Source organism: Saimiri boliviensis, chromosome 14, assembly GCF_048565385.1.
Source record: "Saimiri boliviensis isolate mSaiBol1 chromosome 14, mSaiBol1.pri, whole genome shotgun sequence".
NCBI lineage: Eukaryota > Metazoa > Chordata > Mammalia > Primates > Cebidae > Saimiri > Saimiri boliviensis.
Window position 1 is genome coordinate 74,488,641 of NC_133462.1, and position 22,970 is coordinate 74,511,610.

Genomic DNA, 22,970 nt, shown 5'->3' on the forward strand with positions numbered 1-22,970 from the left:
ACTATTTCATGTGGCCAACTCAGTACTTCCCTAGGAACTGACCTTAGCCACCCACTCCTTTACAAAGCCAAGGACAACCCCTCCAGGACCGACCCCAGCTGCTTGGGTTTCTGGGGCAGGGGGCACAGATGGGGAGGAGGAGAACGACTTTCCCTCAAAGCTGAAAGGGATCTACTGAGGCTTGCTGGGAAACAGGACTAGAAAGGAACTGGGTTTCAGAACTGCGTATCAATAAACAAAAGTAATTAAAAGAACCCCCAGGCCAGGCCAGGTGGCTCAGGCCTGTAATCCCAGCACTTTGGGAGGTCAAGGTGGGAGGATCATGAGGTCAAGATATCGAGACCATCCTGGTCAACATGGTAAAACCCCTTCTCTACTAATAATACAAATATTAGCCCAGCATGGTGACATGCACCTATAGTCCCAGCTACTTGGGAGGCTGAGGCAGGAGAATCGTTTGAATCCGGGAGGCAGAGGTTGCAGTGAGCTGAGATCGTACCACTGCACTCCAGCCTGGTGACAGAGTGAGACTCCATCTCAAAAAAAAAAACAAAAAAAAAAAAACAAAACAAAAAAAACCCAAAGAAGGTTTTGAACATCAAATGCCAGTGAGAAGACCTCCTGAGGAAAGAACAGACTCTTTGTTGAGTTTGGTATCCAGTACATTTTTTTCTTATTATTATTCGTCATTCTTTTAAACATTTACCTTGCCCCAGGAACCTACCTTGGGATTTGAAAGTGGAAAAGCTCAGGCCCTCCCTGAGGGGCAGGGAGGCTCACCCACCCCACCCCCACCAACATAAATATCTACCCAGGGCAGAGCTGAGCTGATAAACTCCCCACCCAGATTTCTGTTTCTTTGAGTTACTGAAAAGTGGTCTGTCTCCACAGCTCACAGGGGTCTGGATGCTGGGAAAGCCTTGGCCCTGACACCCTGAGTTTGGGGCGTGAAGCGATGTAGGGGGGACAGGTGAGAGCTTTCAGGGAGGCTCTGGCATCTCCCAGCTCCTACTGCCCCACTTACTTGGCGTAGGCTTTCTCCAGCAGGGCACTCCAGAATTCATTGCCTTGTTCCGAGTGGAGGAAGAGCAGCTGTCCGTTCTTGGTGGGCAGCCTGTCGTCAATGACCACCTCCACCCACTCTCCATACTGCCAGAACTGGGGAGGGGGAACACAGCGGACGTTCACATGAATAAGCAGATGTGTAAAGGGAGTCTCCCCGAGGGCCGCACTTGGGGACTCTGTGCCATCAGTGTTTGAGTCTTGGCTCCGTAGGAGAGGGACCTGTGTCTCCCTTATCTGTACACACAGGAGATGCCAGATGAACCTGGGGACATCTACTCCAGGGTCTGCGTTTGTGCATCAGAGAACTGGCCCAGCACCGCCCAGTGGCAGCGGGAAGTGACCGAGACCCACACCTCCTGACCCTCCGTGCACAGGCTGTCCTCAAGGCCATGTGGCCTGGGGGAGCCGGCAAGGGGATGGACGTGTGGATGTCCGGATGGACGCATTAAAGTGGAGGTTCTCAGACTGAAGTGTGCATCAGAGTCACCTGGAGGATTGTTAAGCCATAGGCCACTGTGCCCCATACCCAGAGTGTCTGTTGTAGTGGATCTGCAGTGGGGCCTAAGAGCAGGGAGAGCGGCGACAAAGGCCCTGAGCAGAGCACAGTACCTGAAAATGAAAGATTCCCGCGTAGTTCTCCTGGAAGTTCTGGTCCCTGGGGACCACCCGGTAAAGCAGCTCTTCATTTAATGTCAGGGAGGCAATGGCGGCCAGAAGCCAGCAGTCACCTGCACAGTGTTACAGAGGACACACATTGGTCAGGCCCGGCCTGCAGGGGCCCTGCTTTCCCTGACCCTGTCCCACTCAACCCAGAGTCCACGTCACCCCATTCACTTGTAAGTCAGGTAGAGTCTCCTCCTCTGGTGCTGGAAATGCACCTGCAGCCAGCAGCTTCCCCTGCCTCCCTGGGACGTGTTTACTTGGGAGTCGATGCTCTGCTCCTCCCTGTGGCTGTCCGCCCCCCTCTACCACCACATGCTGGCCACCTCCCAGCTCCTATATACTTAGCCAGTGGAGTGGAAAATGGAAAGAAAAAGAAAGAAAATGAGTCCCTTTGGTCCCTTATTAGCAGTTCTTATTAATTTGGTTGAGGGAAACATTGAAACTGTTTATCCAATCTTTGATGTATACACGTAAGAGTGTGTGTGTGTGTGTGTGTGTGTGTGTTCCCTGCCCCTCCTGACCTTGGATAATGGAGAGCTGGCTGTGCATGTTCTGTTGAGAGTATTGCCCTCCTTGTTTCACAGTTCACCATGAAAGCCTTGATGCCTCATGGCTTAAAGCTCCCTTGAGATATTGATTAGCATTAAATCATCATAATTTGAGGCAGAAGAAATAAAAGTCAAGAGAGGTTAAAAATCTTGGGGTTTGGTGTTGGTCACATTGGAGATTCAAGGAAATGCAGAAGAAAACAGAAAACCCCTTTCCGTGCAACTTGGGACCTCCCGCATCGATGCCACTGAGTGGCGCTTCCCTGGGAGGCATCGTTGTCCCTTGCAGTGTCAACTTCAAAAGCGGCACAGGCCCCAGGGGCCACTGCCTATCTTAGCATCCTTTGGCGAATCTATCATCCTGGAAGTGATGTAACTTTGTTCACCTCTATCTATGTGTTTATTCCACACCAACCGCTGAGGTCTCAGTGCAAAAGGCTATTGCATCTTTCTGGCCTGGAACTGCTTCTTTCCAGCTCCACCGCAGATCCCTAGCTCCAGGAGTCTACAGTTTGGAAAACAAGTCCCTGTTTCTCCTATTTGTTCCATTCAAACAGCTCCAAAATCCTGCCTGTGCGTCTCCGCTTTTATCTTTTCCATACAGAAGATCTGAGTCTTTTTAATGTGTGTTCACATGGAAGGCCCTTCAACCTTTTAGAGACCATCTGTGGATCTTGTCTCTAAGTTTTCTTTTAACACTGTGGTCAGAGCTACATACCTAGGTGTGAACACATTTTCTCAGAAAACCCGTTGCCTGAGCAAGCAGTAAGCCAGGAACCCACATCTGAGGAGCCATCATCTCCATCATCACTCAGAATTGCTCCTTCGCCAGGTCATCCTAGAAAGCCCTGGCCTCTGTCTGCCTGGATCTTTCCCAGCAAAGGGGTTCATGATCTGACCCCAAATTAATTAATCTCTCTCTCTCTCTCTCTCTCTCTCTCTCTCTCTCTCTCACACACACACACACACACACACACACACACACACACACTCATTTACTTTCTTTTCCTGTAAGAGACAGGGTCTTGCTCTGTTACCCAAGCTGGAGTGCAGTAGCACCATCATGGCTGGCTGCAGCCTCAACCTCCTAGTCTCAAGCATTCTTCCCACCTCAGCCTCCCAACTCACTGGAACTACATGTGCATGCCATCATGCCCAGTTAATTTTTTAATTTTTTTCATAGAGACAGGGTCTTGGTATGTTGTCCAGACTGGTCTTGAACTCCTAGACTGAAGCAATCATCCCATCTCAGCCTCCCAAAGTGCTGGGATTACAAGCGAAAGCCACCAGGCCTAGCCATATTACTTTTTGAAGAGCTTTTCTGATCCAGGAGGCAATCTGCTTCCTGCCTCACTCTCACCAGGATCTCCTTCACAGATAAACACTATCCTCCTAATGGCAGCAGAGCTCCTAAGTGAGACTAGTCCTGCTAGCTGAGGGAAGTAGAGCTAGTTGATATGGATGGACTGGCATGGGTTCTATTGCTTCTCACCAAAGAAGCCTCAAGCAGGGCAGTATCTCTCATTAAAAGGCAACTTTCAAAGCGTGAGCAAAATAACACAGTTTCCTCCTCCCACCCAGCTCCTCTCAACCCAGTTTTCTTCTGCGATCATGTCACTCCTCTGCTTGAAATCTTGCAACTGACCTCCATTGCTCACCAATGAAATACAACCTAACAGGGCATCAACATCCTTCACAATATGACTGCAACCTACTTCTCTAGCCTTTTTCCTCTTAGATTCCTGCTATGAATCTAATCTTCCAATCAAACTCAGATATGTGCAAAACATACCCTGGTCTTTTTCACTGATGTGTTTTTTCTTGTTTCTTCCCTCTGCTTGCAAACTTCTTGCTGAATCTTACCCTTTCTCCATGAAGCCTTTTCTGATGCCTCCTTCCCCCCAGGCAGAAGTCACCTCTTTTTTGGTATGTATTTTAAAGACCTTATTTATGCTTCTCTTGCAGAGTTATCATAAGCTGCCTCAGATTACTATTTGCACCCAGACTGGCCTCGAAACCATTCATGCATCGACTCCTTGGCAGACCTTTCCTTACCCCTACCCCAGCCTATCTCACCAGCACCATGGCCCTCCTCCTCACACCTCCCCAGCAAGTTCTAAGGCCACCTGGTCACATCTGTTGGTCTCTCTCCCCCATCCCTCACTGATCTCTTCCTGCTCAACAGACATTTGATGAATAAAAACAAATAAGCAGATGACCACATGCATCAAGGAATCATATTTTGCTTTTCTGCAAATCTCCAACAGCATCTTGCATATATTTGCACCTCAACCTCCCAGGTCTGTGGGGAAGTGGCATTCAACAAGAATCTGCATGGAACCTGACAGATTTCACCTCCACCAGCGTCAGGCAGAGAGAGAGAAACAAGGTAAGACAAGCACAGAAGCCCAGTCCTCTGGGGAGTGGAGGGGGTGACTGCTCTGCGACATCTCCTAAGCAAGTGGCTTCTCAAAGGGATTAGAGCAACCACACAGCCCTTATGACTAGGCGTGGTCCTGGCTCCCTTCTGAGGGGGAGGTTCTGGCTCCCAGTCTGAGCTTCTTCTAACAGCCTGCCCGGAGCATCCCCTAGATATTACAATTCAAGGCACAGCAACAAAATGTCCCTCCGTTGCTGACATCAAACGAGGTGGTCCAGCTGGAGGAGAGTTTCATTTTCTCTTGATCTGCCTCACTCCTGACATTTCACAGGGTCCACCCGCCTCTTGCAAGCAAGCACAGAGGCTCAAGGAGATGCCGTGGGTGTGTAGGCTTGGATCCTTGCCAGTGACCGCATGAAGTGCGAATGGATTGTCATGACAAGAGTGCATTTTCAAAGGAATACATCCAAATGAGTGTGCTTCCCTTCAGAGTCCTCAGGAGGATGGACATTTACTCTGTTATTCAGAACATTTCAGAAACTTGTTTGGGGACCTGCCAGTGGAAAAACAGCTTTGATCTTGGAGCATAGGTTTTGTTTGTTTTGTTTTGTTTCGAGACAAGGTCTCACTCTGTTGTCCAGACGAGTGCAGTGGTGCAAGCACAGCTCATTGCAGCACTGACCTCCTGGGCTCAAGCAGTCCTCCCACCTCAGCCTCTCAAATTGCTGGGATTACAGACATGCACCACCATGCCCAGCTAGTTTTTAAAATACAGAGATGGGGTCTCCCTATGCTGCCCAGGACTGAACTCCTTGGCCTCAAGCAATCCTCCCACCTTGGCCTCCCAATGCGCTGGGATTATAAGCATGAGCTACCACACCTGGCTAATTTTCAATCTTTCATTTTCAAAAGAAGTCAGGAGGCTTTGAGATCCTAGTTTGGTGGTGAATAAGGTAGACAAAAACACTGGGAAACACCATGATAGACCTAAGTCCCTCCTCCCTGGCCACCTTCCACCTAGGGCTGCTCAGGGGTTAGTTCTCACGCATGAGCTTCATGCAGATGTGCGCTCCGTGAGAAGTTAGGAAAGATCTTCATATCCCGATGAAATGGGGCAGACTTGGCTGGTGAGTCTTTTTTGCCCATTGCCCTCCCCCCTTCTTCCCATCTAGAAAGTCCACATTGTGCTTGGAGGTGCAGAGCCAGCTTGTGACCCCAAGGCTGCAGGTGCAAGAGGAAAGTCAGTGCAGGAGAGTGCAGAGCAGGGCACAGTGTGAGTCTCGCTCTCCAAGAACATTATTAAAGTTACGCTAGCCCCAGACTATCTACCTCTAGCCTTCTTGTTATAAAAAAAGAACCTGCCCCCTATTCGTTTAAGCCACAACAGTGGGTTTTATGCTTCTTGTAGCCAAATGTTTTCCCACCTGATGCTAGAAGAATGACTGCAGAGTGATTTTGTATGCCCCATAAATTGGTTCTGAAAAAAAGAATTCCACAAAATGAATTCCAAAATAACGTTGGGAATGGCAGTTCAAACATATACATTGTCCCATGCATTGGTTTGAATCTATTCTAGGGAGACTGGAAGACCTGGATGGGAATTCTGTGTCTGGTCCCTAAACAGGGACTATAGCAAATGCTCTCTTAAAAAAAAAAAAAATTTATTTGAGAGGCCAAGGCAGGCAGATCATTTGAGGTCAGGAGTTCAAGACTTAGCCTGGTCAACACGGTGAAACTCCATCTCTACCAAAAATGCAAAAATTATCTGGGTGTGGTAGCACACAACTGTAGTCCCAGCTACTTGGGAGGCTGAGGCAGGAGAATCACTTGAGCCAGGGAGGCGGAGGCTGCAGGGAGACAAGATCATGCCACTGCATTCCAGCCTGGGCAACAGAGCAAGACACTATCTCAAAAAAAAAAAAAAAAAATCCACCAGGAGACAATAATCCTGAATCGGACATTGTAAAAAAAGAAATCCGTTAATTCAAAAATTCCCTTTAGACATGAAAATCAAAGCTTAAAGGTTTGGACATCTAATGTTATTATAAATTACAGGTAGCAAGAACTCAAGCTATAGCTTAATGGAATTTCCCAAACACCAAGGGAAAAATTGGAGACACTTCTAGACTCCAGGTAGAAAGAAACAAGAAGGAAAGAAAGGAAAAAAGAAAGGTCAGACATCAGAATCCCTGCAATCGCCCCTACCTTACCTTGAGGTCGAACAATGGCTGGAGCGGAAACAGGAGTAAAGCTGCAGATAGTTTGAAGCAAAAGCCAAAGCCGAGAAGAACACTTATGCCCTACTTCCCATTTGGGAGTCCAGGAGCAGAGTAAAGACGGCACTAGGGAGCACTGAGGCAGAAGAAGAGAGGTGATGGAAACAACCCCGAGTCTCCTTCAGGTATCATGTAAGATGGAGCTGAGGGCAGGGAGCAAAAAGTCAGGTCAATTCTATTGCAGAGGCTGTGGGGTGAACCTTGTGGGTCAGGCACTGGACAGAGGGCATGATGTGTCATGTCAGCAGCAATAAGGAGCATCAGGTGGGTCTGAGTCAGCCAGGGCATGTCCACTGGACCCTGAGGAAATCAGGAAAAGAAGCCATTCAACATGCCAGTCACATCTCCAGGAGGCCAGCAAGGACCCAGAAGTCAGCACCAGGCTACATAAGGACTAGCTTCTCCCACTGGTGGGAGGACATTGTTTGGTACCATCCTGGGATGGTGGGGCAGGAACCAGACTTTACAAAGTGAGAAACCACCTGTCTTAGTCCATTCTTGCTGCTATAACAAAATACCATACACTTGATGCCTTAGAAACAGCAACACAACTCTGGAGGCTGGAAAGTTCAAGATCAAAGCACCAGCAGAGTTGACATGTGGCAAGATCCCACTTTGTTCATAAATGGCTGTCTTCCAGCTGTGTCCTCAAATAAGAGAAGGGGCAAAGGAGCTCTCTAGGACCTCTCTATAAAGGCAATAAGCCCACTGAAGAGGGCTTTGCTCTCATGACCTAATCACCTCCCAAAGGCCCTACCTCCTAATGCCATCGTACTGGATGTTAAGATTTCAACATGTGAATGGGGGTGGGGGCACAGACACAAACATTCAGTCTACAGTACCACTCAAATAGAGTAACTGAAAGAATATTTATCCAAAACAGGAAAGAACTTGAAACAGGCAGAGGTATAATACCTTAAATTGGCTAGTTTATCTTTCCCTCCGACTCACAGTCCATGGACATTGGGGCTCCACAGCAAGCTGAGAATAGTTGAGCAAAATAATGAATTCTGTGCTGATTGCACATCTGAGTGTAGCATAAAAATTTTGACCCTGCTAATATATGCTTGCTTTTTAAAAATCCATCTTCAATATTTTATCACAGCTGAGGCATCCTTTGCCTACTCTTCCGCAGAAGGCTGCTCTAAATGTCTTTACACACAGGGAGCTATTTCAGCTCTGTATATTACTATGAAGCAGTCACAGGGCCTCCCTCCCCCCACTTGGTGAACATGTCTTTTGAATCCCTTGGCATTTAATTCACACTATTTTGACTACTTAAAACACACACACACACACACACACACACACACACACACACACACACACACGGACTTCTTTTTCAACCACTCCTTGTGGAGCAGAGCTAATTCACAGGCAATGTGCCCAGAGTCGACCCACACATTGACTTTTGATTCTATTTGCTTTGTTGACAATTTCCATCTCCCTGGCTAGACTTGGAAGCAGCCTGGAGGCAGACGGTGGGCCTTGTGCTTCTCAGAGACCCCAGCATAAAATGCTTGCTCACTGAATTCACCTTAGTATAATCGTGTCAAAGGTGATTTGAAAATTCAGACCTTGAGTAGCCTGTCACTAGTGAAGCTTTCTGGGACCCACTTTCTGCTTCCCCGCTTCTTCTCTTACTTCTGCCTTCTCTGGCTAAAAGCAAATTTTGGCATTCAAAGGAAGGCTCTGACTTGCTTCTCAAGCTCCATCCCCATGCCCTGAAGTAGAGCCTCATCTTTCCCACCTCCTGACACTCACCTCTCTGAAGACCCTGCATGTATCATGGTTAGATTCTGGTCTACGTGAATTTGAGAGACTTCTTGACATCCCGCAAACCATATAATTTTACCATTCTTCAGTCCCTCCAAATCATACAGATGCCAGCCCTTACCCACTGTGACCAGAGGTGAACGTAGATTTATCTGAGCCTGGCAGACAGCAGCTTGACTGGGTCTCCAAGGCCCCCACCGGCAGTCCTAGCACTGTCTTAGACACCCTCCACCTCTGCCCTCTCCCCCAGCCTAGCCCTGGAGCACAGATGCCTGCCAGCCCTGGTAACACATGGCTTCAGCTCTGCCATGGCCTCTTAGTTCCTCAGGTATTCCTGTTTAATCTTGTCACCTGCTCCCCTGATTCCCATCGCCATCCAGTGGCAGCACCTGGGCACACTGGCCAGGTGGCACATGGGACTGGAGAGTAAATGAATCAGCCATGTTCCTGCCCCTGAGCATCCTGAGCAGGATCCTCTGTTTCAGTTCCCATCCTCTTAGAATCACTTAGTAAATCTCCCTCATCTTGCATCAGCCTCCAACCCTCCCGGAGGCCCTCTCCCTTCAGGCTTAAGGGACAGTTCCTGTATGCCATCATCACTCACCAGCACTTACCAAGTATCACCATGTGTGGGACCGTCTGCAGGACACTGGGACAAGAGCGACATAAAGGACACTGTCTTTGCCCTGGAGAAGGCTACAAACTTAGAAGAGCCAAAATAGCACAGCTTTGGACTCAGAAAGCCTGTCCTGGGTTCAAAGCCCTGGACCCTAACTTGCCTGCTGATGACTGGCACCAATCACTTAACTCCTAGGATTCTCAGTTTTCTAATCTGTAAAATGAGTTTGGACCTCACAGTTTATTGTACAAGATCATCTGATACCAAGCAAAAAGGACTTACTTGTAACAAGCGAAATGTTTAGTGTTGTCTGTATATATCTCCTGTTGGCCTTCTGCATCCATGGGTTCCAAATCCATGGGTTCAACCAACTACAGGTTAAAAATGTTTGACAAAAAGTGGATAGTTTTGTCTGTACTGAACGTGTACAGACTTTCTTCTTGCCATGATTCCCTAGGTGATACAGTATAACAACTGTTTACATAACATTTACACTGCATTAAGTATTATAAGGAATCCAGAGGTGATTTAAAGTATATGGGAGGACATGCATGGGTTATATGCAAACACTACATCATTTCTATCAGGGACGTGAGCATCTATGAATTTGGGTATTCACGGGCATCCTGGAACCAGTCCCCCACAGATACCTAGGGAAGACTGTATGGGGGGTGTGTGTGGTCTCCACTTGGCTACAGAGGACATCAGGACATAAAAGGTATCAAAGATGCACATGAGTGTATATGTAACAGCAGGTACGATATTTTTAGAGTGTCTCTGGAGTATCTTGATTAATGTTCCCCCATGGGTAAGCCAGCTTCTCTCTCCCTGACTGAGTACAATCTCGCCCAATGAGCAACTGCTTCCCTGCTGATAAGGAACAATTCCCTGGCCTTTCCATATCCAGGACAAATCGAGACCTTCCGTGCCTCCAGGAATCATAGGCAGGGGGTTCTGCTGCCACCCCAGCCTCTGTGGTCCCTACTTTCCCTCAAACAAACAACATAGAATCAAAGGAAATAATCTCAGGGAGCAGCTCACAAGCACAACTAAAACCATGAGTCCCTACACTGGGGCCCTGCTCTGTCCTAATCCATTCACCCTGTTACCACTCACCAGCTCTGAGTCAGGCTTAAAGCACCCATGCTCTGCACCTTCTTTGAACCTGCAAACGTACTTCAGCCTGATGGACCTTGCACATCTGGAAGTTGCCCACAATAAGTCCTATTGCTAATGTAGAATTAACGTAGGTTAATCTGGCCAGGCATAGTGGCTCACGCCTGTAATCCCAGCACTTTGGGAGGCCAAGACCAGCGGATCACCTGAGGTCAGGGGTTTGAGACCAGCCTGGCCAACATGGTGAAACCCCGTCTCTACTAAAAATACAAAAATTAGTTGGGTGTGGTGGCCCTCGCCTGTAATCCCGGCTACTCAGGAGGGTGAGGCAGGAGAATTGCTAGAACACGAGAGGTCAAGATTGCAGTGAACTGAGATCGTGTTCCTACACTCCAGCCTGGGTCACAGAGCAAGATTCTGTCTCAAAAAATTAAATAATAAATAAAGTAGATTAATCAGATGGCTTTTGGACAGGGTAAGTTCCTAGATAATGGTGATGAGAAAAACATGTACTATAGGCTCAGCCTTTCACCCTCCACAAGTTTAAATCACATAAGCCACACCTTCATCAGCGTATTGCACAAGGAGAATGCCTTCTGTGAAAATCATTTTAATTTGGAAGCCATTACGCTGGGGCAACTACGGCACTTTAAGTTTTTACCTAAGCAAGCCAAAGCTTAGGTAAACAGTAAAATGAAACCACAGACTATCAATCCGAAACGACCAATTAACCTCTAAAACCAGTCTTTCCACTGTAATTAATCAAATTCGTTGTATGTGTCTTACTTCCATATTCAGCCTCTAAAAGCCCATGCTGCTGCAGCGGATGTCTCTGAGCCTCTGCTCGTTTTGAGGGCTGCCCAAATCATGAATCCTTCTTTGCTCAAATAAACTCTGTCACATTTATTTTGTCTGAAGCTCTTCCTTTAACACTTCCTGCATTTGAATCTGCCTGTGCTTTGCACAGACAAAGTGGCTATTTAATCCCCATTTGCCTGACAACTAAAGCTGAGGCCCTGAGCTCAAGTGACGCTCAAGCCAGACAGTGTCAGAGGTAGGATTAGTTCTAGCAAGGTGATGAGTTTTCTGCCTTCTCAACTCTTCCAGGGCCACGTGGAAGCTGAAGTAAATACATTCACATCACTTGAAATAAATGCCCTAGACCTCTACACAAGGGAAGCAGGAAACTTCAAAAACAGTCCCTCCTCCTGTCAACCTACACACAGCTTCTCATCAGCCTCTTTTCTTCCCCACTGTCCAGTCACATCCAACCACCCCCTCTCCCCACCCCTTGCTAGCATTTGGTTCGCCCTCTGACCTACCTCATAAAATAGCATCTCCTTACATCGCAATAACATGAAATAGCCTGACTTCTTAGAGTTGTTATGAAGACGAAAATGAGATAAGATATGCAAGGTGCCAAGCATAATGCCTGCCACATGGGAAGCCCTCAATAAAAATTATTAATACTCGCTGTATCACCCAACATACAATTAACCCAAACACCAGGGAACCCAAACAAGTGAATCAGCGAACGTTTATTGAGTGTCTACTGCCCATAGGAAAACAAAAACTGAAATGATGCCAGGAAGTTGCAGGTGCCCTTCCCTATCCACCCCTATGTTTGGTATAGGACGCAGGACTGCTGTCTCACTGCCACCACCTGCCTTCCTGCCCAGGTTTCCCATCTCAGACGTCGTCACCACTAGTTTGCCAGTTGCTGAAGCCCAGGAGCCATACTGATTCCTTTTCCTTACTCCATTCATATCCAGTTGCTTCCCAAGTGCTTTTGATTTTATTCCTAAATAGTTTTCAAATCTCATTCTCCTCTCTAACATTACTGCCATCGCCTCCTCTCCCAGTAAGACTATAAGGGACCCCCTTTCTCCATATATTCATTATTTAGGAGCAGTATTTAGGAGATTGCAGGAAGAAGCAAAATTGTCATGATGTGAAAATAATCATGAGTTTTCACCCAGCCATCCCTCCTCACCTAACGTGACTAGGAACACTAGAACTACCAACCATGCCAATCTCACATGCAGACACAATGCGAGGTGGTTGCAAAGTGATACTGCACATTTTGCTCAATTTGCTGGATTTCATGAAGTCGATGAAAGTGATACTGAAGATCTGCTTCAGCACCACGGGCCAGGAAGAAGTTGGCAGAGTTAAAGCGGTTGCAGCTGAGGAAGGAAAGCCGCTGAGGTTCAAGGCAGGACTGGTCCTTGAAAAGAAAATGGTTTGAATGTCAAAGTATCAATGAGGGCCTTGGAGAAACTGATGAAATCTTTGAGCGTTTTCATGATTCTTCCTCAGAAGTCAAGCAAGAAGCGAAGCGTTGCATCCTGCTGTCCCGTCATCTTTTCAGCATGAGTTCTCCCCTTCAAAAGCAACTGATTCGTACCTTGCTCTAACAGCTAGCACAAAGCTGCAATTATTACGTGAGTATTATGAAATACAAGGTAATATGAAAAATTTTTAATTATTTTTTGTATTATTTTTCAAAGTAAGATACTAATCAAGCCTTTTAAAAAAAATGTTTAGTAAGAAATGTGGGCCTCCATTTTACTTTCAGTGGTCCCTTTCCAATACCAGTTTTCTGCAAATAACAAGGGTTTCCTATCTTTCAATTGTCTCTTCCTGGTGTCTGCACTCTCCACACTGCAGCAAATCTGGCTATAAACAGCCCTGCTTTAAAATCTTCCATGATTCCCCACTGCCCTCAGGAATAAAGTCCAGAATTCTTCACCCAGCACCAGAACCCTGTGTGGTCTGGCCACTGCCTCCCTCTCCACTCTCAGCCTTTGCACTCCCTGCTCCATGTTTGCCCCAATCCTACCACTTCTTTGAAAGTTCTCCCCAGTGCTATGCACTTCCTAGCCGAAGGACCTTTATTCATCTCATTCCTGCAGCCTGGAACCCTCTTGCCCACCCTCTTTCCCAGGAGAGGAGAGAATGTCTATTTGTTCTCTCCTGTTTCCTGGCATGAAGAAGACACTTGATACATATTTAAATGAGTAAATGGGCTGTGAAAGTTCTTCCTGATTCTGACAAACGAGTGTGTCAGATAAGCCACATGTTCCCTCACTCCTGTAAGCATCCACAACCAACGGGGCTTCAGTCCACCACCATTCAACGCCGTGAGCCCACCTCCTACGGTGCTTGTAAATTAAGAACCTGGCACACCTTACCAGAACATCATCCTCCTTTTAGGGTGGATGATAGCAAAAGCCACCAGTGTTCTAGAAACAAGACCAGAGAGAACATCAGTCCTGGGCATGACAGATACCCAGAAAACTCAAAAGGGCAAGGGTCTAGGTGCTGTGTTCTCAGCAGGTGGTGGGGTATTCACGTCACCCAAGGGGGAAAATCACTAAGAGTTTCAAAGATTAGCCCCTGGTGTGGTATTTTTCTGAACAATGGTAACGTGACTCATTTATGGCAACTATAATTTGTATAGCCTCACGATAACTCTTTGGAGTCATGCTACATATAATAAAGCACACTAAATAATCCACTTCCACTGCCCCCTATAGGTTTCCTGGCACCTCTGCTCCTGGTTACCATGGCGACCCAGAAGGGGCCTCTCAGACCTGATAGCAGCATGCGGGCAGCTCCGCAGGGAGGGGCAGCTATAACACATCACTACATTGGCCGAGGACAATTCTGGGCCAAGGGGGTCTTTGGCTTTCAGGAGCTACAGAGCACCCCAGAGAATTAATGTACTTCATAACAGAGGGGAGAACAGGAAAGGCTAGCGAGTCATCTTTGAATCAGAAGCCATTTTTGCCTTGCCTTCTAAGTTTTTAGTGGAGAAGAAAAGAAAAAAAAAGCAAGCAAACTCTTCACAGCTGAAGAAACTTATCAGATAATTTCGGAGTTCCTCCTAGTTGCCTGTGAAGCCCACCAGGCCCATTCTTATCCGTCTCATGTCTGTGATTGTGGACGGAATAAGACTCAATGGCATGAAACTGCTTCAAGACCTCTGCCCCACCTCCAGCTTTAAATCAGACGTCGAATGCTACTTAGAGGGAAAATTTTTTCTTAGTAAATTATAAAAATGGAATTGATTCACCAGAGGGGGAAAGGAACCCACTGAGTAAATACATTTGAGGCTTATGTAAATACATCTCAGAGCGTGTTTCAAGGGAAAGTGGCTTGCTTACTGAGTTTAATTATAATGCTCTTTGGTTTCAAAAATAAGACAAAAATGCTAGAAGCCAGGTGTAACAGGGAAAGAAATGAAAAGATGAGCACTGAGGTGCAACAGTTAGCTCCAGCCATGGCTGAAATACATGGGATGAGGAACAAAAATGGCACATCGCCGTTACTGCTAGGGACAGCCCTGACACATTGTCAAGTGTCCCCTCCAAATATGATCCTAAATGGCATGACACTTCCAACCCCGGGCTAGGTATCCTGAGGTTTCCAAATGTACAGAGATCTTTAAAGTGCATTGAGGATAATGGCATCTCCTAGCAAAATGAGGATGTGCAGTATATTCCAGGCTCAAATATACTGAGATGAGGTGAACTGAACTCAAATGTTAAAATGCCAAGGAACCCAGTGGGATGTTGTGAGCAGAAAACAAGATGTTTTCGAGGCTGGGAAAATATCCTAAGTACAACGTCCAAGAGCAAAAAGATGCAAAAAAAAGAAAGGAAGCGAAACTCTTAAAGGGAGTGGTAAAGGGGCCCCTGGCCAGGCTGGTGGGCAGGACAACTACAGAGAAAGCCTTTCAATCAGAAGCCTGGAGCACATCTAGAAGCACAGAGTTTCTCCAAACACCAAGCTGAGGACAGCTAGCAGTAGCTCAACGCAGATCACAGGGTGAAAGCCAGCTGGAATGCAGAAAGTCCCCAGGGTCAGTGTCATGATTCAGGCCCAGTGGGGGCTTCAGGTAGATGGAAGGCAATAAGCACATCTTAACATGCTTCCAGATCTAGTCTGTCCAGCACATACAGTACTGGCCAGCGTAGTGATTTCTAGATCTCTAGAAAATCTGGACTTCTCATTTCCTTTTTAAAAAAATTGTTTTAATACACACACTCCCACAGCATTTATTGTCATCTTGTAATAACATAATGGGAATCAATACAATATGAATAAATGTTCGTATTGGACGGAGGACATCTAAAAACAAACTGCATCCTTTTGAACAATTCCTCACTTCACTGATCATCTCTGGTTGGAGACACTGTGTAACTGAGTAGTATCATCTCGTTTTAGCATGATCCAATGTAGTTGTTTTCTTGACTTCGTTGTAGAATGAATCTGTTCTGCATCGACTAATACAAGAGTCACATACTCATCAAAACCAGGGATACAGCCTTTCTCTGCATATTCACTTGCTCATAGAGCCATATCTGAATCCGGGGTCTATTTTGTAAGTATCTGAAGATGAGGTTGATGGGCTGCGTCATAACCTTGTGCACTTTCTGGCCCTGGTCACAGTACGCCATGGTGGAATTTTCTAGATTTCTGATTTCTTATAAAAACTGCAAAATCTGGCCAAAATTTCTCTCTCTACTTATTCTACAAATATTTACTGAGCATTCACTCTGTGCCAAGTATTCCAGGCCCTAAGGATACAACAGGGGGGAAAAATAAAATCCTTGATGTTGTGGCGCATACATGCTAGTGGGAAAGACAAACACTAAATAAATGCATGTGACAGGTGGTGGTCAATCCTGTGAAGAAACTAGAACAGGGTAAGGCGGGTGAGAGTTTCTAGGGGAGTGCTGGGAAACGCAGGGCAGTCTGGGACGGTCTCCCGGCTCCTGCACCGTAACATCCAGCTCAAGCTAGGCGATGGCTTCCCCCTCGCACAGGGCATGCTCTCTGGTTTGCCACAGTCCCCGCTACTCTCTCGTTACCTTCTCCTGGCCTACTCTCCTCGTTTATGTGGCCTCTGTAGGCATCGGAGTTGTGGCCCTCTGCATTAATCCTTCCCTAGATCCCTCTGTATTAATCATAGTTCTCTAGAGGGACAGGACTAATTGGATAGAATGTATATATGAAAGAGAATTTTTAAGGAGTATCGACTCACAGTCACAAGGTGAAGTCCCGCAATAGGCCGTCTGCAAGCTGAGGAGCAAGGAAGACAGTTAGAGACCCAAAACCTCAAAAGCGGGGAAGCCGACAGTGCAGCCTGTGGCCAAAGGCCTGAGAGCCCCTGGCAAACCACTGGTCCAAGTCCAAGAGTCCAAAAGCTGAAGAACTTGGAGTCTGATGTTCTAGGGCAGGAAGCATCCAGCAAGGGAGAAAGATAAAGGCCAGAAGACTCATCCAGTCTAGTCCTTCCACGTTCCTCGGCCTGATTTTATTCTAGCTGCACTGGCAGCTGATTAGATGGTGCCCACCCAGATTGAGGGTAGGTCTGCCTCCCCGAGCCCACTGACTCAAATGTTAATCTTTGGCAATGCCCTCACAGACACACCCAGGATCAATACTTTGATCCTTCAATCCAATCAAGTTGACACTTAGTATTAACCACCACGCTCTCCAATTCCAGATACCCAGGATCCAGATGGGAAAGGAGATACTGCTCCCAAGCAGACAAGCAAAACAAGTCTGAGCAAATCGGATTTGAGGAAATACGAGCCTAAGCCGAGTCTGAAGACGGCGGGGGGACCACTCCAGGCACTGCCCTGGTAAACCATGGAGAAACACAGTTTTTGAGACCTGAACACGTGTACAGAGGGGACTCCAGACGTGACTGGGGAGGGATCCCCAGACCTCTCCCTACTACAGAGTGCCAGGCTGGGGGTCCCAGGTAGTACAGCATCAGGGACCAAGGCTGAGGAAGGGTGCAGGCCGAAGTACTGGGTCATGGTACTTGGTCAGGGACCAAGGTTGAGCAAGGATGCAGGTACTGGGTCATGAAGCCTGGGAACACATCCCAGGGCTGCTCAGCTACCCTGTGGGACCCCTGAGGGAGGCACAAAGAGGCCCCTTAGAGCAGAAGGGAGAGGGTAAACCAAAGTGCTCCACTTTCAAGGAGCAGGTTTGGGGCTCCTTGACCTCAGGTGATCGGCCCGCCCGGAGTTACAGGGAGCACTGTGGGGAAAACAGACTGCACCTCCGTACAGGGAAGACCCAGTCCCCTTCTGCCAGCTGGTGAGAGATTGCCCAGGCTGAAGTCAGCGAGAACAGCTGAGACAACAAGAGGGAGGTGACACAGCAACCACAGGGCCAAGAGAAAGCACGGGAAAGAAATGGTGTCTGCAAAGGACTTGTTAGATGGGACTTGTTTCCATTCCTCAGCTTCATGGCCTCTTAGAAGGGAGTCACCTATCCTTTCTCCCGTGACCAGGTGGTGTGGATTTGCTTCCGGAAGGACCAGCCTTTTCTGGGAGCATCCTGCTCTGTTCCTTGGATGGCGGGAGCCAGCCTACTGAAGAACTGAGGGTGTATGTCTCCCAGCCACTGTCCCAGTTGCTGCTGCCAGGGCTTTCAATAAATGCCCTGAATGTGGCAAAGGCCTTAACATAGCCTGTAACCTAACCTTTCCTGCTTCTGTGCCAGCCTGCCCCCACCTTTTCCTCCTCAACCACATCCCCAGAAGAGCATGTATAGGCTCTCTTGAGCCTTGGGAACTGAGGCATGGCATTACTGATGCTTGATCAATTGCATTGTCTTCAGGTGGCCCCAAGATCTCTTTTATTTATGCCCTTAAAGTACCAGCCATGGCTGGGCGCAGTGGCTCACTCCTGTAATCCCAGAACTTTGGGAGACCAAGGCGGGTGGAACATCAGAGGTTGGAAGTTCAAGACCAGCCTGACCAACATGGAGAAATCCTGTCTTTCCTAAAATTACAACTAAAATTACAAAATTAGCAGGGTGTAGTGACACATGCCTGTAATCCCAGCTACTCAGGAGGCTGAGGCAGGAGAATTGCTTGAACCCTGGAGGCGGAGTTTGCAGCAAGCCAAAATTGCACCGTTATACTCCAGCCTGGGCAACAAGAATGAAACTCCATCTAAAAAAAGAAAAAGAAAAAAAGAACCAGCCAATGTGCTGGACCTAATGGCTAAGGTGGGGCAGCAGGGTACCCCTAATGAGTCAGAGAGAGTTGAAGAAGCCCAAGACTCACAGCCAGCCTGTGATAGAGAAATTGTCCTTAGGCCCTGGGATGACATCTATAAAACTAAAGCCACAGGCAGAGCGGTGCTGGTAAGCGTGAATTCAAGTCCTAATACTGGGGTCTGTGGAATGTGTTAAAATAACTGTCCCCCAAAATGCAGAACAGATTCATTTTAACAAGCAACCCTCTGAGTAGGAATCAGCAACACTCTAGTGCTTGGTTTTCAGATACAAACCTCAGGCAGCTCAGCCAAGCTGGAGTTCAGAGAGCACCCCCTGGCCTGGGACCACCTGCTGCCTCTCATAAGGTTAAGGGGATGTCTTCCAGGGGACTCAGGCTCACTGGCAATTTTGCACTTTTCTTACAAAGTGAGGAATAGTAAGGTCACCTATGAGTAGGTGAAACCGGAGAGCACCGACAAAATCCTCTTCTGGCAAAAAGAAGTCTCCCCTGGCAGAAGGAGCCTAGCATTCCTGAAAGGTGGGATTCTTAACCTTTCCTGTGCATTGCAAAAGAAAAGTAAATTCTTGGGACCCCAAACTCATTATGCTAAAGGAAAAGTTGAGCTTGGGAACTGAGTTGCCCGAAATTACCTTTCTTTTGTTCCCAAACAGATAGTTGTCATTTTACAAGCTTACTTTATCCTATGTAAGATGCAGATTTACTAAGTACAAGATAAATGCATAAATGACTTTTCCTCTACCCACTTCTTTTCACATATAAAATGTAGATTTACTGGGCACTAATCAGAGCCTCACAAGAAAGTATCACTTGCCTCATTGCCTACCCTCTCTTCTTTTTCTTCTTCCCCTCCTGCTTGCTCTTTCCTCTGTAAATACTGAAGTTCCCAAAACTCTCTTTGGAAAAAGAACAGGTCATGGATTCTACTGTGATTTGCATTTCTTTTTCCCAGGTGTGTCCTCAATCTTGGCAAAATAAAACCTCAAATTTATTGAGACCTGCTACAGTCACTTTTTGGTTTACAGCAAGGACCCCTTTGGCAACTGCTTCAGATGATAAATTGGACCATAAAAAAACAATTATACCAAAGTTATCAAAATATATTTTTAAAAATTATAATAATGGTGTGCTTTTCTATTAATGTCTTGAACAAAAGATTGGGAGAAGGCCTGAGAGACAATATAATTATGAAATCTCAGTGAGCATATGTGGGGTTTTGGATATTTGTGGCAACTGTTATGTGATATGAAAATCATCCACGGTTTCCATGACTGTACTGCATCTCCTACAGTCCTACCAAAAGGAGAGAAGTTAGTGAGGGTTCGTGGAACTCTCCACGCAACGCAGAATTTTTTCATGCTCCTGAAATAATGCACAATATGCAAATCCTCCTGTAATCCACGGCCTCAAACTCTCATTAAAGTGGAAGTGGTCATCCTGGACCCTGTGTTCAGAGTAGAAAGGAGAGTGGTGTTAGGGAAACTAAACAAGAGGGTGGTGAGCACCAGGACCTAAGATTGAGGGAAGAGATGGTGCCGCAAAGGGGAACCACCACGGATAGCAAAGCGAACTTCCCCCGAATCACAGGGAAGCCCCCTGGGCTCCATGGAGTGTCATCTTCAGTTTTTCCAACCTCCTGGAAGCCTGACTCTGTGCTCTCCAGAATCAATGAGTAGATTTGGCCCTTTAAGTTCTCTGAGGCTTCCCTGATTGCTCATTAAAAGTATCTGCTCAGTCCTAGTGAATTGATTTACTTTGCCCCAGTCCTCGAAGGATGCTACAGACCAAAAGATGTCTGGGAAAACTGCTCTTAAAGATGCTGACACTACTCCCAATTACTGACTAGCGGTGTGCACGCCAGGCCCCTGTTCCGGGAGTCCAGGCCTCACTCCATGGGGGAGCGTGGACTCATAGAGGAAAATTGACGTGTGGGATGCAGAAGAGAAGGTGACTGGATTTAGGTTGTTGCTGTTGGTACCTGGTTTGCCTTTAGAGATGTATGAAAAGGTCCAGTCATTCTTTTTTCAAAACAGAAACACAGAATATAAAACTCTACTCAACAAACACAACAAAAATGAAAAAGACATCCACTTCATAGAGGCAAAGAGAAAACTCAGGTCAATAGAGAAAAGACGGTTAGGAGAGAGAAGCACACACGGGCACAAACACACAGAGTGTAAGACAGAGCGAAAAATGATGGGGAAGGCAGGAGACAGAGAAGAAAACCCCAGCACTTATCAAACCCTTAAGGCAAAGCTCATCTCACTCATGAATTCTGCTCCAAATGGAAAATAAACTACCCACTAGATTCAAAGTTTAGGAAAGAAGAAAGTTTCTTGCTCCCAGTTCCTAAAGGCAGCAAGCATCAAATTTCATTTTTCAGAGACCAAGGTTGTCTTCTACTTTTAGAGAGTAATATCACTCATGGGGCCTCTGGGCCCATTTAACATAAAGATGATTCAAGCCCTTTTGCATTTTCACAACCATATACACAAATGGTACCATGCCTTAGTGTTTCCCTGCCTGTGGATGCACTCCGGTAAGAACTGGATGGAGCTTGCATGACAGGTAGAGTTAGCAGTTACTACTGAGCCAGTGCAAGACAGACTTACTCTGAGAGCCCTGCTGGGATCCCCAGGAAGCAGTGAGCACTCTGTGTTCCTTTAGCCACAGCCACCATCAGGGACTGGGGACGGCCTCCTTCATGACCTGTTCCTTCCACTGTCAAGGATCAGCCAGCACCTCCAACCACCTTAATGTACCCACCCGGCAGTGTCAGCAAGCTGAGGACAGACACGCAGACACGTTGGTTTGCATGAAACTCCGAATTCCTTTGAAAATAGAGACATATAGGCAACCTCAGGATGGAATTTTTATTCTAAATGCCTGATCCAGCCTGATTGCCAAGAGTGATGCTGGCAAAGGAAAAAAAAAAATACAAAAAGCCTTGGATTTAGGCTGTGTTTTCAAATGATTTAATAATGATGACAGGCACAGGGTTTACACCAACAGATCAAAAGTGTAACAAACACTTGTCCAGCACTGCCAGCTACCAGGTATTTTGGATATATCGATGGTAACAGTCTCACGGAGTGCACAGTCAGGACTCCCAGGGTTATTAACATCCACCTCCACCCATGGTAGCCCCCACTTCCAAGGAGACAAGGAACCAGGTGTCAACTCTCTACCCATCACAACCACCTGACCTGCTGGCTTTGATTATATCCCCACTTTACAGCTGTGAGAGCTGAGGTGGAGAGGCCAGAGGTGTACCATGAAGACCCAGGGTCTACCTTCGATGCTGAATCAGGCACTGCTAGTGGTAGATCAAGTGAGAAAGAGGAGGGGCCCTTGGCAAAGACATTTCCAGGAGCATTGCAGGGTAATAGATTTAGGAGAGGGGGAAAGATGCCAGGGCCATGGGGCTCAGAGGGCAGAGGTGGCCTTGCAGAGGGAGAGTGCAGCCTGGGCCAAACCTGAGATTCCCCCTTCATTTACATGTTGAGGTGTACCTGCCTTATTCTGTCTGCCCAGAGCCACGCCCCCTTCTTTTGGATAGTTCTCTCTGTGGTTTTAGGGGAGATTCCCAGTCACGAGAGGCTCCCAACAGCAAGAGTGAGTCCCTGGCCCAGGGGGCACCTCACTGCTCTGACTGCAGTAACTGGCTCAAGGAGTGGGAGAACACCCAAACCATAACATCACAGTCCTTTTCTGAGATCTGTAAAACCAAAGCTGGTTTACGATTATACTGAGATAAAGCTTGGAATCATTAGCGGTCCTGTTTCCTGCCAGATGGATCCTGTCTGTCATGGAAGAGAATGAAGCCAACCTGTAGATACCAACAGAGATGAAAGATGGGCAGAGACTGTGCCAGGAACATTTAGATCCCTGGAACCAGGCTTCAAGGCCGACAATGCCCTTCCACTTCCATAATCTAGTTGGATGAGCCAATAAATTCTCCTTTTCTCTTAAGCTATTAATAGTTGGGTTGGACTTTGAAAGCCAGTGACCAAAGGAGTTCTGGTTGACATATGGGTGTGACTTACTATGGCAGGGGGTGGTGCACAAAACCAGAACTGGGTACTCTATTCACAGAACAAAGTCTATTTCAGTGGCCACAGAGGCCTCGAGATGCTCTGAGATGTGCATAGGCCAAAACGCAAGGGAGAGAGGCTGTGCGGGAACAAGCAGTAGAGGGACTGGCTGGGTCACTGCCATTTCTTGAGTGATGTGCACCCTTGAGTGTCCACTGGAAAAAGCACCCACAGACATGACCCACAGGGGACCGCCACACTTATAGCTTATATTGTCACCACATGGGGTGGCCCTGATACTTCCTTCCACTCTAATAGGACGCTGAGTATGGATGGCCCTTGCTAGACCTGGTTAGAATGGGCGCCATTCAGAAGACGGAGCAAGGAAAGGCTGGGATTGCCAGGAACAGCAACTTTGGAGAAGGACTCTCCTTCTCAGTGTG

General features: G+C 47.1%; 1 protein-coding gene and 1 pseudogene across 2 annotated transcripts in view; both read right to left on the minus strand.

The window, feature by feature from the left end:
* The window catches only part of CAPN8 (calpain 8), a 76,703-nt gene that overhangs the window by 40,296 nt on the left and 13,437 nt on the right, over positions 1-22,970 (minus strand). For both annotated transcript variants that reach the window (XM_074385242.1, XM_003930316.4), the window contains exons 3-4: positions 1,675-1,793; positions 1,025-1,158 (exon numbers count right to left, since the gene is read on the minus strand). In XM_074385242.1, coding sequence (XP_074241343.1) covers positions 1,025-1,158; positions 1,675-1,793 — 253 coding nt within the window. The remainder of the gene's footprint in view (positions 1-1,024; positions 1,159-1,674; positions 1,794-22,970) is intronic.
* LOC141581198 (small nuclear ribonucleoprotein E-like) lies at positions 15,460-22,049 on the minus strand (annotated as a pseudogene).